Below are 15,435 nucleotides of genomic sequence, written 5' to 3' on the forward strand. Positions count from 1 at the left end.
CTCATAGGCAACATAGTTCATCTGTTGTACTACATTGCAGAGTGACTTGTAGTCAACTACCATGAACAAATTGTAAAAAGCTGGCCGTCGCTCGATGGATGGAAGATCCTCGTAAGCCACCATCATCCAATCACTGTTATGCCGCACAATTTCATTAATCAAATCGGCTTGAAATGCGGTGGCGCTTTGTGAGTTTCCATTTTGCGCACGGATGTTAACGAACGTTTCTAAAGCTCTGTAGTGTGTTCTAACCACTGAATCTATAAAACTAGTGTCCATTTGGTCGACCAAACCTGTTTCAAGGAAACCATTGGCACAAAAAACACTGCCAACATTACACACCGTCCAGAATATCCACGTTATCCGTATCATTTTTTCCTTGTTGCTCGGATGATGAAATTTGTATTCTCCTTAGTGTTCACCGCTTTTATACCTACGGAAACCGACACCTCACTACGAGGACTTCAAATTGTTTTGTTCAATTTGTAGCAATTGTCCGGGTTTTTATTTGAAAATTACACTACTGTGCTCGTGGTTGACCAAACATTACGTCAATTACATTGAATCATATGGTGGTCGCTATTTTCTGGATACCACAAACGCAGGAATGTTTACTCGCTAATATCCGATCAAGTAAAATTACTTGAAATGGCTGGTACACTGCCCCTATCATCAATCACGCCATACAATCATGTTTGTCGTGACCATAGACCACAAATTTGCCGGCCATATCGGCCACAAATCGTTCAACAAAGATTCTTCCCCAGATTAGAGCATGATCAGTTAGATTACTTTCACTTTCTTCGGTTACCATTGTTGTTTAAGAATTTAAACGCACAGTCATTGGTCGTATACCCCAGTTTGTGTATTGATAGCTTAAAGGTTTATTTAGTAGGATAAAATAGACGACATGTTTCACTACTAGCAACAAAACTGGTTCGTCAAATGAGTTATCAACGATTATGATTACCTAGGCAGGAGACTATGTTATGAAAAAAACTGATTGATCAATACAAAGAAAAATACATAGAAAAACATATCAATGATGATGATAAAACATAAAATCTTCTGAAACACCAAGCGTCAAAAAGCCAAAGTTCGTATCGTAGTTCGTTTTACATGATTTTGGGGCTTATATATTTTGTGATATTTAATATTGTGAAAGTTTTTTTTCGTAATTTACCTTAGCTTTAACTCAAAAGAATAATTGTTTGTGGCCGAAAACATTTAAATCCATTCATGGTTCGTGCCGTCGGCGACTGCAACATATTTTCCCTTTCAAAATCGCCCATCGATTTTGCTGCTTCGTGTTGTCGGCTGATTGTAGGGATTGTAATTGGGCTTTTCTATGCGTTCAATCCAAAAGGAGGTATTAGTAGCAAACACCAAACTACACTTACATTACCTATTGCATAAAGCATATAAAACGCATGAAAATACACGTATCAAACTTGGTTCTTGTTAAAGCTAAGACCTAAAACGGGTTGCCGGGTTGGCTTGACACAACGCTTCGAACGCTTCTAACCCTCTTCATGGGTACGTGTTCCGCCTCACTTAGTGTCGCAAACTATTTTCTTCCATGCCATGATAGACGATGTCGTGCAATTAGTTCTACGATTTACGTATAACTACGCAGCCATACTACGTAGCTCGTTAACCCCGAGTAAGGAAAAAAATTTAAAAAAAATAAAAAACCTTTCAATTAACAGAAATTATTCTACTTTCGCATTTCTGAGTATAGCAGTGTTCGGGCGAAATCATCACTCTGACATGGATGACAAAAACTGGCCAAGGTTGTAGATGGTGAAATAGGATGGCGGATGGAATAGGATGGCAAGGATGGCATTCTGTTCTGTGAAATATATTTATCTTTTGGCCATTCTCTAAGTGTACGACCAAATGAACCACAGTGGGGTATCTTTCGTGAAAGGGGAAAGAGAAAAAGGCGCTAAATTGCTATCTCTCTCTCTCTTGCTCTCTTCCTCTTTTTTTCTTTCTCTCTCTTCCACTCTCTTTCTCTCTCTTCCTCTCTTTCTCACCTTCTTCAAAAATTAAACACAGTTTAATGCAAGGCAAGGATCGTCCTGCAAGGACCAAATTTTGTCACATGGTTTCTCAGGTGACTATCAAGTTTCGATGAAATTCGATTCATAACTTGTGGAGATGTTGATATTTTTAACAGTTAGTTGTTAGGGAGGGGAAAGAAAGAGGGGAGCGAGGCTTTTCTACCCATGCACTCTAACTATTGCACTCCCCGACCCCCAAAACCCCTGTATACCAAATTTCGAGTCAATCGGTCCAGTAGTTTCGGAGTCCATAAGGAACATACAAATAGAGCTTCATTTTTATATAGAAGATTCTTCACTATGAATATTCTATTTAAGTTGTACGTATTGTATCCATTCAACATATGTTATCCATTGCTTAGGTGTAACACTGGACGCGAAGCGGAAGCTTAACTTGCTCTTCGAGGACATAATCAAGCGTGCGTACAGAATGCTAGGTTTTATCATTCGTATGTCTTCTGAGTTCTGTGATGTGTTGTGCCTGAAAGCCTTATATTGTTCTCTCGTTCGACCGATCGTTGAGTATGCTTGTGTTGTTTGGCATCCACACTATCAGTGCTGGATTGATCGTATTGAGGCCATACAACGCAAGTTCACAAGGATCGCTGTCCGTAGACTTGGTTGGTATGCTGCGGATTAACTTCCACCCTATAAAACGCGCTGCCTTCTACTTGGGCTACGTTCACTCGAGCATCGGAGACGGTCAGCTCAGGCTGTGTTCGCATTTAAGATTTTAACTTCACGTGTTGACTCGCCAACACTCCTGTCTCATCTAAATTTCTCTGCTCCTGCCCGTTGTTTAAGATGACGACCCAACCTGGAACTCATAATTGATGGGCGGTCGTCCCTCGCCGGAAATAATTACCCTTTACTGGCTCTTTGTCGTACGTACAATAGTTTCTCGTCATTTCTTGACTTTAATATGTCCCTTGATCAGTGTCATGATGTTTTTGCTTTCATGTCTTGTTAAATGTTTCGCCCATGTTACTATCGTCTATGTTTTCCGAAAAATATCAGTTACCAGCTTGGTTAACAAACTAACGAAACGCATTCGTTAGTTTGTTAAATTTTAGTTCTAGTACTAGGTCAAGTTTTTTATTGTCAATTAGGCTAAGTTGCCCGTTGACTGTTTTTTTCTCTAAATAATAACTTAAATTTTTACGGAAAAACGTATTATACAATATATGCGATAATTTTTTGATCGTTTAGCACTGTGAAAATTCTAAAGAAAAATTGTACACTTTCAAATATTTTTTAAATTTAAAGTAACGGGTATGCTTGAAAGCATGTAAAAGTAATTGAAAACATCATCATCTGCCACCGAGACAAAAAACACTTCTTCGAGAAAGGTGTATATGGAGAAAGGTGTATTACAACCCGTCACAATTAATAATCAAACGGATTAAGATTAGGATTGGACCATTCGTCTAGAGTGGCAAATTTACTTGTAATCAAATTTTGGTTCGGACCACCGTGTTGTTCACATCACATTCGCTTCCTGTATGTATTGCTTCGAAATCTGGTATGAAAGAATCATATTGAACCATTGGAAGGCATCAATTCGGACATCGTAGTACTTGTAGAATGTTTGGTGCAAATTGTTGAACTCTTACACAGCGGCGGAGCTCATCTAACCGAGAGTGGCAACCCCGAACCTGAGGGCGCCTGGTCCAGGATGCGGTTAGTTTTAATGCTTGTTTCGTGACTTCTCTCCGCAATCTTGCCGTACGATTTTCCGTGATGACTTGTGCACACTTTCGTAAATAGCTGTCCCTAATTTCCTCACTTTTAAACTCTTCTCATCTTCTCAGGGGGTCGTTGCTACGGCGCCTTAAATATCGTGCTGTTTATGGTGGCGCTGTTCCAGTGTGATGCTAATCACAGACTAAGAAAATCGGTTTGTTGATAATCGTTTGCGATGGGAGTTGCTGTGATGTGATAGGACGGGAGCACAACAAGAATCAACACATTATATACACACGGGTCAATCGGAAACCCTATTTGTATGATGGTGCAAACGGAATGTCTCCAGCCTGACGGTAAGACCTATATTTACCTTAACTACTATATTATATCAGCTGCATAAACGTACATAAGCACGATATGTCTAACTAGAATAGTTTTCTAACTCTCTTCTAGCGTAGCAATTGGAAGCTTGCTGTTGTTCATGTATGTTATAGAAGTAACTCGGGCTAGGGCCATGGTCGTAGTTGTTTTAACATTTCCTCTCCGGGTTCGGCATTGCAAGAAGCGCCAAAATAGGCTATAGGATCTTGACTTCCAGCTAAATCAGGCAGGTTAGTATCGCACCGACCAAGTTTATGTGAGCTCCAGTGATCTATCGGTTAAATTTTGTGTAGCAAATGACGTCACACTACGGGGAATCATATTCGCATTTTGGGCCTTACCTCGAACCATAAATCCAATCCAGCAGGAAGGTGTGACGGGAGTGGTTTAAAATGTTCTGAATCTTCCATCAACGTCACTTCACGCCAAGCGACCTGTTGTCCAATGAGTCACTGTTCAGCTGCATTGCACTAGTGACGTGCACGTGTAGGGACTTACGTGCGAAGTACTTTCGAAATATTTGGTAAAAACCCTTTGGTCCCAGCCGGTACTCCTTTAAGCGCGATCCGAGGATAGGGTGGCGAGACGTGCCTTAAATACTTCCGGTCCGGGAACACCGTGGATTCCATTGTTTTTCAATACATTACTTTCATGGAAACCGAATTTGAAATATTTTAAAGATATAAAGCAGTTTGTCAGCAACCTACGAACGGGCTTACGAAAAATTGGAGGTCGCATTGGAGGCTCCCTGGAGACAGTTGCAAACCACTAGAAACAAGTTTTCGATATCGGGGTGTCGTCCGCAGTTAGTGTCGCACATTCTCGCTCGATAACCCGATTACAAAGAACAATTTTAATTTAATTACACTTTTCCCGGATCGTGGCGCTCTGCTATCACTGGAGTGGAGTCGAGCCTTCTCGGCGCTCCGCCGGCTATGGGCACTGTTATCGGTGGCGAGGGGGCCACAAGCTAATGGCTTGCTAAAGAGTCATCCTGTTGACACCGGCAGTGACACTACGGACGGTAACGCCTTGCGTTGTCGACTGGGAATCACGGGAACCATCTGGGCGGATGCAACCGCCCCGACCGAAGTGGGCAAAGAAGGAAACATGGACTTACCGGTATCAATATTTGCATCAGTGTCGCCCATCGAGGAGTTTGTTTAGAAAATACGGGACACGGGAACCGCGAGTCGACGAGAGTCGCCCAGTCGGAACAGTAAAGCCCGGTTGTAAACCCGGGAATTCTCAGGCCGAACCGAGCCCGCGTCCAACGCACGCCAGCGCTTGGGTTTCGCATTGGTTAGTATTTAAGTCTCGATCGTGGCTGGAAGTGCAGGTCAATCGTACGCTAGCTTCCAGCGCGACCACTTGTCTGCCGGCGAACGTCAGGGTTCCATTCCGTAGCGTGGTTTACAGTAGTTGACGGCGAACACTCGAGCGGCTTCGAGTCATCGACGCAGACCGCTAAAAGACCCCGCGGTTGGCCAGTAACGACGTCGTTATCAGCTTCCTCACATTCTCGCCAGACATCGCGCCAACAAGCGTGTGTCAAGCGTAACAACCGGTGAGTAAATGTTTAGAATTTCCCGACCGGTTTTTTTGCCGGTTTGTGCAAAACACGTTCGACAGTGCGTAGTGCGAGTACGAGCAGGTTACGTATTACCGCTCGAGTGTATGAATGAAAACATGGTTCGATGGTACGTGAAACCGACATGATGATCGGCGCCAAAAGGACGGTGGACGAACTAGTGCGACCACAAACACTGTGTGTAGTGTGTAAGCGAAAGCGATGGCCTCTCGATTGCCGGATGGTGGTTACGTCAGGAGTACCTTCCGAAACGGCCAAGAAGTGATGATGGTGCCCAGCCTTCCCGGGCAAGGCGTCCATTGTATGTTTGCGCGCCAAAGTCGGTCATTTCGAATTATGATCGTACCGATGGTGCCGGTAATCATCGATTAGATGCGCATACAATACACCCCGGCCAGAGTGGGTCACTGCTGATGATGGCCCCTTTAGGGGTTCTCTGCCGTACAAGTGAACTCAGGTTGATCTTCGCTCGTTACACCATCCCCAGCCAAGCCCGCCGGTTGGTTACACGTGGTCCCCAGCAGCGAACCTTGATCATGGAGTGCGTGCCAAATGCTAGCCGACATTGCCATGTTTTTACTGCGATGCGCAGAAACGTAAGGTCTCCACGGTTTGCCATTTTTGTGTCTCGGAAGGCGAAACCCGGTAGTCGACGGGAGTGTTTGTAGAGGATTTTAATTGAAAAATCCCCCCCCGAACGAACGGGGGTTTCGGACCACGATTCTGTGTTGGCGTCCGTTGGCTTCTTGTTGAAATGTTGCTTTGGGTATGTTTCGACATTCTGATTCTGTGGTTCTAATGCCACTCTGTTTCCACAAAAAAATCGGCGTTCCGATTGGGCTACCTTTCGAAGTGATCGAACGCCAATGGAATGGCCAACGGGATACAATTGAAAGCTTTTTGTGGCACACTTTGTACGTGAATCAGCGACTCCCAAAGTCTTCAATCATCTCGTCTATCATCGCTCTGCCGTCTCAGCTGAACGATCGTAATTCATTATTGTGCCGGGCTGTGGTTTGGTGGTTTGAATTTAATTAAACATCGCTATTAGGGCTGCTAGTGAGGAAGCAGTCAGGCAGTAGTAGCATAAATTATGGTGGCCATAAGTTGGTGTGCCTTTATCGGTATTTATTAATTTATTCCGAAAGTGTAGAAGGGTTCTGTTTGTCCTACATGTTTTAGCGTCTGCCTAATAATTACATTTTGTTGTGTATTATCAACAACAGCACACCGGTGCAACGGTTTAAATTCTATCGGTTATTGTGATCGAACATACATTTAATTTCCCCTTCACAAACGATAACAGAATCAAAGCTACACCATTTTCAAGTCTTTTTTTACTGTGACCCGACAGAACCAATTTTACTTTCACCGTTGCTCGAATGCTTGTATTTAAATTTAAAAAAAACTCTTTGTTACACATTGCTAAAATCGTTGCATAATCAACGGCATTGAAGCGTGAGCTGTTTCGCGTAGCTGAGAAGCTGACGCAAACCAACAACGTCCTTGAACTTGTACACCAACCATCAGAACTCGTTGCTTGGTGGACCACTCAATGTGCCGGCGGCCAGATGCAGATGTGGTTTTTAAACGCTAGTTCGCTAGCTTTAACACTAGACGCTAGACGGAGCCGGACAAGCAGTGGGCAGCAGTAGGGTTATCCATTGTCCATCCATCCATAGAAAGGGGGCCATTGGCACGTTCTAGTTCACATGTGCTTGCTGCTCTTTTAAGCAGCTAAACCTTATGCATGATCAGTTATTTTTTCAACACATCTATTTGTTTTCACACATCGGAACGCCCGCGGATGTTGTGGGGCTAAATATGCAACAGCAACGATAGCCATTTACAGAACCAATATTGTGTTCCGGCGAAGAAGTTGACTCCCGTGGTGTGCACTGTAGAACACTGTTCTCTGCATCTAATCGCCGTACTTGAAAGCAGCCACTGATGTGATCATGTTTGACTTTACAGAGATGCAACTGCTCAAAGGGTACGGGCAGCTCGTGCTGCTCAACTTCCTGATGTTTATGTCCTGGCGCCCCGGCAAAGGTAAGTGTCCGACCGAAGGGTCTAAATTACTCCGCGTAACAAACAATGTTCATTAATACGGTTCACTTTGCAGGATTTAATGTTCCGAACTACGGGGCACCGTACCGGGGCACACCGTCCAAGCGAGTGTCACCAGTGGCTGATGGCGAGCATGATAGTTACTTCGATGAAGAAGCGTTCCCTAGTTCACGGCACAGAGTTACTCAAGATACACGTCTTGCGAAACTCAGTGCAGTCTCGAATCCGGATTTCTACTTTCCGCCCGATCCAGAAGCCGATCTGGTCGAAACCGATCCACCGGAGCCTGCGCCGGAGGGTAGGAAGTATCGGCCGCCGACCGCTCCCGCATCATCGACGTCGTTCTCCTACAACCCGAAGGATAAAAACGGTCCACCGAACTGGCACCGGATCGATGCTCGTTGCGGAGGGCGCTACCAAAGTCCAATCTTACTGAACACGAGCAGTGCAGTGTTGGTGAATCGCAAGCGACCCCTACGCCTGAATGGTCAGACCAATGTGCCACAGTCCATCCTCCTGCAGAATGATGGCCATTCGGCCAAGTTCACCTACAACTGGCGCGACGGTGATCGTCCCAGCTTAAGCGGTGGTCCGCTGAAGACCAACTACTTGTTCCAGCAGTTCCACTTTCACTGGGGCTCAAACAGTTCGCTCGGGTCGGAGCACGTGTACGACTATCAACGCTACCCGATGGAAATCCATCTCGTGTTCTACAATGGCCTCTACAGTTCGTTCCAGGAGGCCAGCGAACAGGCAGATGGAATCGCCGTGGTTGGACTGTTCTACGAGATCTACCAGCACTCGGTGGACGAGCAGCTCAACACGTGGACGCAGTTCTTGCGCAACGTCATCAGACCGGGCGACGAGTTCACGATTCAGCTGATCGACACCTTTCCGCTCTACGAAGTGCTGGGAGATGTCGAGTGGCCGTACTTCTCGTACGAAGGAAGCTTAACCACGCCACCCTGCTTGGAGACCGTCACGTGGATCGTGTCCGCCAAACCGCTGCTGGTAACGGAGAAGGAAATGAGCCAGTTCCGGCGTTTGCGGTCAGAAACCGGCAAGATGGCAAACAACTTCCGGCCGGTGCAGAAACTCAACTACCGTCGAGTGTTCTTGTACTGACACTAAGACTGAGCTACGGATCAGTGAGAATGGTCGGAAAAAGCGGGCTGTTGACTGTTCCGCGATAAAAACGGCTGACGCTCGCACCGTTCGTTCGCTTCTCCGCTCCAAACCAAAGGAACACCAATGCGAGTAGTAAGGGCCATTTCAGAACGTGTTATTTTTTTTGGGCGTCCTGAATGCCGCGACCACAGTATTAGCTAGAAATATAGTAAAATCCTCTTCTTAGGCGTAGCCATACTATACGGCAAAGCAATTTCAAAGTGTTGTTCTTTTCAAAATCCGAAATTAATGATTGTATAGTTGTTTCTAATAATTGACAGTTCAACCCCAATTTAACCAAATTGGGCCAAATGGTGCGAATGGTTGAATATTGTTTTTTTAATATTGTCAAAGGAATTTTGGCACCCATAAAAGCGACCTCAGTCTGTTCCTCTAAGACGAAAAACAAAGGTTTAGCACTCGTAAATCAAAATGCTTCTCCGGAGAGTATCGTGCAGAAACCGACCGGCCTGTAACGACATGTTGCAGCTAACACCGAATGGAACACCGGTACAAGAACCAAGCAAAAACCCTTCAGTACCAGGGTCGGGTGTGTAAGAGTGCTTTAAATACAAGATACCATTTCAGATACCACCATGTAACAATGCGCTGAGCTCGTGAGAAACCGCTCCAGAAACGCTGGGTAAATCTGGCCTTATGTCTTTCCAACGTAAGTAGCTTGCAGCTGTCTACGGCGTTAGTTGTTAGCGTGTAAGTAATTATTTATATAAGTTTTATTGTCTCCAGACGACGTGGAGTAGACGAGTCCCATTTGGGCTGGAATAATGTACGTGATGTCTTTTACGAGGAATGATGCAATGGAAGAGTTTGGGTATCTTCGTATTAAATAGCAGAAACAAGTTTCTTAATCCTTTCGTTTTCCGCAATCCAGTTTCGGTGAGTAAATGTGATAATTTTACGTACCTTCCATGTTATTATAGTCTGATTAAAATTGTCAACAAAACAGAAGACGATCGCTACGCTTAAATCGGGGTTTCCCCGACAACATCGTTCAAGGTTAACTACTTTTAGGCTATCTTTTAAAGAAAAATGATTGGGACACTTCAACGATAATCTTGACCCCAAGACCAAGCTCCAAGCTGCAGACAGTGACAGATATGCGTAGAGATTTGAGGCAACAATCAGGACACCACCACTTCGCTCGTGTTGGGTCACCACCGATCTCCCCGATGGACTACGAAGATATCTTGAGCGGAACAAAACATTGTCGATGAAACGCCCGGGAGCAGGATCACGTGCACGCTCAATCAACGTTACTCGGAGCTCTTTCGGTTTCGACCGGATTCAGGATCCCGATTTCTCGACGGCATGTTCCGTACAATAAAAAAAATCATTTAAATTCATTCTTAAGGTCGCCAGTTCATCGATTTACGTCAATCTGGCACCTCTGGAAAGAACTATCGATGATCGAAACTAATGTGGCCTAGCCCGTTCTTGTAAGATTAAGAACATAATTTCCGCACCCTTGGTATTCGTAAGCTGGCCCGTGATCGGCCGTATTGGTGGCGGTGCCCTGCAGTAAAGATGTACAACGAGTCAGCAGTGTTGGGGAACGATCGAGAATGTGGCGCCTTCGAGCCTTACGCACCGACTTACGCACGACGGTATTCGGTGGTCTACGAGCGCGTCTATAAAACTTTGCGAAAATCAATATCACAGAGTGAGTCGCGAGTAAGAGCTCCGTGCGAGCACAATCCTGATGAGAAATTGGGATACCTGGTATTATCAGAGTCGCGAAGCATTTTAAAATTTGGGTAAATATTCTTGGTTTCCTTGCACCCCTGAACATTATTCTGCCTTGATCGAAAGTGGAAGTGACAATTACGATAGGAACTAGAAAAGGAAGTAGAATCGCAACGCATTCTTTAGGCTTCAACGACCGGAAAATGGTGACTTTTTTTCGCCAAACAGCAAGTAGTGTCAGTGAATTAGTGACGTAGTCGTCAATCGTTGACAAGTTCGAGCACGAAGGAACGTATAACACTACGAATTTAGTACATCGTTCTTCATGCGAATCCGCAGCTAGTAGTGAATATTTATCAAAAAATTAGTAAAAAGTTTGTCTGCCACACATTTGGAATTATGTTTTGAATTTCAATCGAATCCAATAAGTGGTTGATAAAGAGCGGATGAAGAACTTTTAAGCTTGATGCGAGTGTTAAGTATTGGAACGACTGTACCCAATTTGGTCAAGTTAAATATTAAAGTTCGAAGGTTTCGAAGGTATATTGGATGAATTGAATGTTTTGTGGTGTGTTTTTTTTTTGTTAAACTTCAAAACAGTTTCTCAATGCTACGGACTTTCATTTAACAGAGTGCAAGTGCAGACTTCCATTTAACGAATTTATGCACAATGTCTCTGCATTTATTTGCTTCTGTATTTCATATTTATTTTACGTCTATTGACCTTACAATTATTCAACCCACCCGGCGGGACTGCTGTTATCTTCCATCGGTTAGTCGAAACAGCCACTTTTCCAGTATCAATACTTCCGAATCACGTTACGCTAACAGAAAGGACGCGGTAGTTAACGCTACTTTAACGACCAATTAATAGATCCATGCTTCGGGGATTTTGCGATCGTTTCGCGGTCACGTTGGCCCATTTGTCTCGTCGGAGACGCATCCTGGCTGGTTGAACCGATTGTTCCACTTTTCGGCAGGATGCTGCACGTACCCTATGTTTTGCGCCAGCCGGCGATATCACCGAACCGGCGATCACTGATAACGATCACTTCCGATGCACTCCGCTTCAAACAGTTCGTTGCAGTGTTTGTGCCCCGAGGTAATGGTTTCGTTCGCGGGCAGTGTATCATATTTAGACCAAAAATTCTACCGTACGCAACCTCCGATAGAGCACTGGGGTCGCCACCGTTGTTGGTCACTGTAAAAATGAAATCTACTTCCGCCATCAATTTGCTGTCGATAGCGCGGATCGCTGTGACAGCAGAACCCCTAAACTAACGCGCGTATAAAACCCTCGTTCCAGCTCCAGTGGTCACTCAAAGTGAAGAGCGCACCTGAAAAAGTGGACAACCACTGACAACACTACGGCCACTGCTTAAACTTTCGTTCGTTCGTAAAAAGTAAGTGCGAAATGAGTAAACACCTTGTTAGTGGCGTAACGTGCTCCGTTTTACTGTTGCTGGCCCACTGCTTTCTGGTGATAAACGGTAAGTGAAGTCACGCGCCCGTCGCCACGCTGCCAGCGCTGATGTTACATCCTTTTGTTTTAGCCGATTTTTCCTACGATGACCCCGATCGCTGGGCGGAAACGGATCCGGAATGCGCCGGCTCACGCCAGAGTCCGATCGACATCGTCCGGGCGGCGACGGTCGCGGCTCCCGAGCAGGACTACCCGTTGAAGCTGCAAGGATTCTTTCGCCAGCCCGTCACGATCACGGTGGAGAACAATGGCCACACGGCCCAGTACACGTTCGGGTGGAGCAAGGACAGCAACCGGCCGACGATTCGTGGGGGCCCGCTGGGCAGCTCGATCTACGCGTTCGAGCAGCTCCACTTCCACTGGGGTGCCGAGGACGACCGCGGGTCGGAGCACACGTTCGACGGGCAGGCCCTGCCGCTCGAGGGACACTTTGTGTTCTTCAACCGGGACTACGGCACGTTCGAGAAGGCCGTCGAGCAGCCGGATGGTCTGTCGGTGATGGGCGTACTGTTCGAGCTGCGCCCGAACCTCGCCGAAGCCAAGTGGGCACGGCCCCTCGGCAAGGTACGGCAGGCCGGCTCGAGCGCCACGCTCACCGGCAAGGATGTGTTCAGTCTGAACGATGTGGCCGGCAGCGACTGGGACCGGTACTACGCGTACCCGGGCAGCCTCACGACGCCTCCCTGTGCCGAGAGTGTGACCTGGATCGTGCGCAGCGAACCGTTCCCGGTGGCCCCGAAGGACCTGCGGGCTTTGCGGAACTTGCTCGACTCGAACGGCGCGCCGCTGGTTGACAACTTTCGGCCGGTGCAACCACTCAACGACCGCACCGTCACGCGCTACGGCTTCTAAGCAGTCCCCGGCGCCCGCTACCCACACACTGCACACCAATCTTTTGTTCACCACCCCGGAGCATAGCCCAGCATAGAGCATTGTCGGCCTGGACGCTGGAATTTCGCTCCGGAGTGCCGGGCCTAGCGGGCTTGCGGATATAGCACTTACGCGACGGACCTATCGTCTAGAACGCGCGAAACCACCGGAAAACTGGTTATGGGCGGCGTGGTTAAGTTAAGGCTTTCGTTTCACGGTCAACCATTAATCAGTCCGGCCGCTCAGAGATTGGGATAGGGTCTGGTGGGAGCGGCCGCCCCAGACGTGACCGGAGAGTGATAGCATTTCTATCGGCAAACGTGAACGGTCCGGCTGCTGCGGGTCGGCACGGAGCGATTTGCATTGGTGCCGACCCGTGTTTCTGTAGATAATTTGACCGGTTCGAATAAAGCTGTGTTGCCCGGATGAGCGAAGACCTTCGGCCTTCGGTTTCCCTTTTGTCCAACGCCCGAAACTGGCGAAATAAAAACATCAATGCTTTTCCCGCGGTTTTTTCGCAAGGTTACACGGAGCAATTGCCACTTCCCGCTCGGCCGTCGGTCTGACAATGGGTCGCGGTCGTCCAAATCGAGCGCTTCCTGGGCCCGGGCTATCAGCGTTAAAAATCGTATCACCACGCGCATGGCATTGGCGCTCACCGCGCATGGGTCAGCACATGTGCGCGGTGTGTTTGGAACGTGGGTCAGCAGAGTGAGTCTTTCTCTCGGCCGGGTGAAAATACCGGACCACGTTGGCGCATTTTTTTCCCACCCGCACGCCCATGCCCGCCCATGGCGGAGCGTAAACAAATGTGGTCCCCGCCATTCGTTGCCGGGTGACCAGCTCGGCAAGCTCGAAACTAAACATAGGAAAGAAGGAACGGCTCAGCGGTGTTGGGCGGTGGTCGTCAGCAGGGCACACATCAAGAACAACAACTCGTTAAAACCAGGCCGCCAACGGGCGGCGGCATTTAGAAGCGGTTCAGCGTTTCAGCAGCGCGCAAGTTCCTAGTGAGCGAGCTTGAGCCGGGAACCCGGATCTCTTGTGGTGGGCTGGTGGGCTTTACAGTGCCAGTGGATCCAGAACTGGTCCAGCCTCGGAAGACGCCAAGGGTTCACGGGTGTGACTGATTCAACAACCTTGCTCTACTTCACGACCCGGGACCCCCTCGGACCTGAGTGCCATGAGTGCTTTGTGCCTGTCGTTGCTGTTTGCCTGTCAGCCGGTCGTGTTTAGCCGAGGTAATGCACTAGAGTAACTCGAAGTTTGCCCAACCGCCAGGAGTGTGTCACACAGGGTATTCCCTTCCGGTTGCAGGTCTGCAGGACGAGCGCAGTGAGTTTTGGTGGTCGAAAGGGTATCCCGGGCATCCGAACGATATCGATTACGGCCGATATCCGGCAGCGAGTGGCCCCCGATCGTCGGCAGCGACACCGGAAGCACGCGCGTCCTGGAGCTACTCGATCAAGGATGCGGTTGGGCCACCAAACTGGAGCATCGTGGCACCGGCATGCGGTGGCCTGTACCAGAGCCCGATCAACATCGTCACCAAAGAGACACTGTTGGTCCGCAAGAAGGTGCCACTGGAGCTGGAAGGATTGCGCAACCTGCCGTCGGCGATGACGGTCGAGAACGAGGGAACGTCGGTGAAGTTCGAGCCACACTGGAGTGGCCGTACTCGGCCGACGCTTCGCGGAGGACCCCTGCGGAATAAGTACATCTTCGAGCAGCTCCACTTCCACTGGGGTCCACAGAACACGCTCGGGTCGGAGCATTCGCTCGATGGGCAAAAGTACCCGCTCGAGGTGCACCTGGTGTTCTACAACGGTCTGTACGGTTCGTTCGACGAGGCCAAACGCGAAGTGCACGGCCTGGCGGTGGTTGCCTTTTTCTACGAAGTCGTCCCCAACTCCGAGGACTACTCGCTGAACCGGTGGACCAACTTCCTGCCACCGGTTCGCCAGTCCGGCTCCGCGTTGGAGCTTTCGTTTAGCAAATCGTTCTCGCTGAACAGTGTGATCGGTGCCATGGGATGGCCGTACTACTCGTACGAGGGTAGCCTGACGACCCCACCGTGCCTGGAAACGGTCACCTGGATCGTGGCCTCGAAGCGGCTCGCCATCACGGAACGGGAGATGAATCTGCTCCGATCGCTGGACGGGGCTACCGGGGGCCCGTTGGTGCAGAACTACAGGCCCACTCAGCCGGTTAACAATCGACGTGTTTTCCGGTACTAGGTCGGCCCGGCGTGTTGCATACTGTTAGGCGTAAGCGAGTTGCTTCGGAGATCGTTGGAGATCCCGAACACAAATCTCGTGTCGTGTCGAAATGGATGTTTGATTCGTGTGATTCGTTCACAATTGTTCACCTTTATAATGTTCCTTGAGCGTTGAAAACGAAATACAAATGTAGTGTTG

At 47.8% G+C, this 15,435-nt stretch overlaps 3 protein-coding genes across 3 annotated transcripts; all 3 read left to right on the plus strand.

Annotated features, from left to right (window-relative positions):
- Window positions 1–5,558: 5,558 nt before the first annotated feature.
- On the plus strand, window positions 5,559–9,105 carry LOC131210332 (carbonic anhydrase 13-like). Its single transcript, XM_058203563.1, has 3 exons — window positions 5,559–5,700; window positions 7,699–7,776; window positions 7,850–9,105. The coding sequence occupies exons 2-3, from the start codon at window positions 7,701–7,703 to the stop codon at window positions 8,917–8,919; spliced, it is 1,146 nt and encodes a 381-aa protein (XP_058059546.1). The 5' UTR covers window positions 5,559–5,700; window positions 7,699–7,700; the 3' UTR covers window positions 8,920–9,105.
- Window positions 9,106–12,079: 2,974 nt separating this feature from the next.
- LOC131207412 (carbonic anhydrase-like) lies at window positions 12,080–13,000 on the plus strand. Its single transcript, XM_058200024.1, has 2 exons — window positions 12,080–12,155; window positions 12,219–13,000. Exons 1-2 carry the CDS (start codon window positions 12,080–12,082, stop codon window positions 12,998–13,000), a joined length of 858 nt encoding a protein of 285 aa, XP_058056007.1.
- A 1,201-nt stretch (window positions 13,001–14,201) lies between these two features.
- LOC131207413 (carbonic anhydrase 13-like) lies at window positions 14,202–15,255 on the plus strand. Its single transcript, XM_058200025.1, has 2 exons — window positions 14,202–14,259; window positions 14,336–15,255. Exons 1-2 carry the CDS (start codon window positions 14,202–14,204, stop codon window positions 15,253–15,255), a joined length of 978 nt encoding a protein of 325 aa, XP_058056008.1.
- The last annotated feature ends 180 nt before the right edge of the window (window positions 15,256–15,435 follow it).

This window comes from Anopheles bellator, chromosome 2 (assembly GCF_943735745.2).
Source record: "Anopheles bellator chromosome 2, idAnoBellAS_SP24_06.2, whole genome shotgun sequence".
Lineage (NCBI taxonomy): Eukaryota > Metazoa > Arthropoda > Insecta > Diptera > Culicidae > Anopheles > Anopheles bellator.

What these genes read in the sequence shown, in the direction of transcription:
- LOC131210332 (XM_058203563.1), top strand. Translation starts at nt 7,701, where the DNA reads ATGCAACTGCTCAAAGGGTACGGGCAGCTCGTGCTGCTCAACTTCCTG. An exon ending in GTCCTGGCGCCCCGGCAAAG is followed by an intron (nt 7,777 to 7,849) that starts GTAAGTGTCCGA and finishes TTCACTTTGCAG; the next exon opens with GATTTAATGTTCCGAACTAC.
- LOC131207412 (XM_058200024.1), top strand. Translation starts at nt 12,080, where the DNA reads ATGAGTAAACACCTTGTTAGTGGCGTAACGTGCTCCGTTTTACTGTTG. An exon ending in CTGCTTTCTGGTGATAAACG is followed by an intron (nt 12,156 to 12,218) that starts GTAAGTGAAGTC and finishes CTTTTGTTTTAG; the next exon opens with CCGATTTTTCCTACGATGAC.
- LOC131207413 (XM_058200025.1), top strand. Translation starts at nt 14,202, where the DNA reads ATGAGTGCTTTGTGCCTGTCGTTGCTGTTTGCCTGTCAGCCGGTCGTG. An exon ending in GCCGGTCGTGTTTAGCCGAG is followed by an intron (nt 14,260 to 14,335) that starts GTAATGCACTAG and finishes TTCCGGTTGCAG; the next exon opens with GTCTGCAGGACGAGCGCAGT.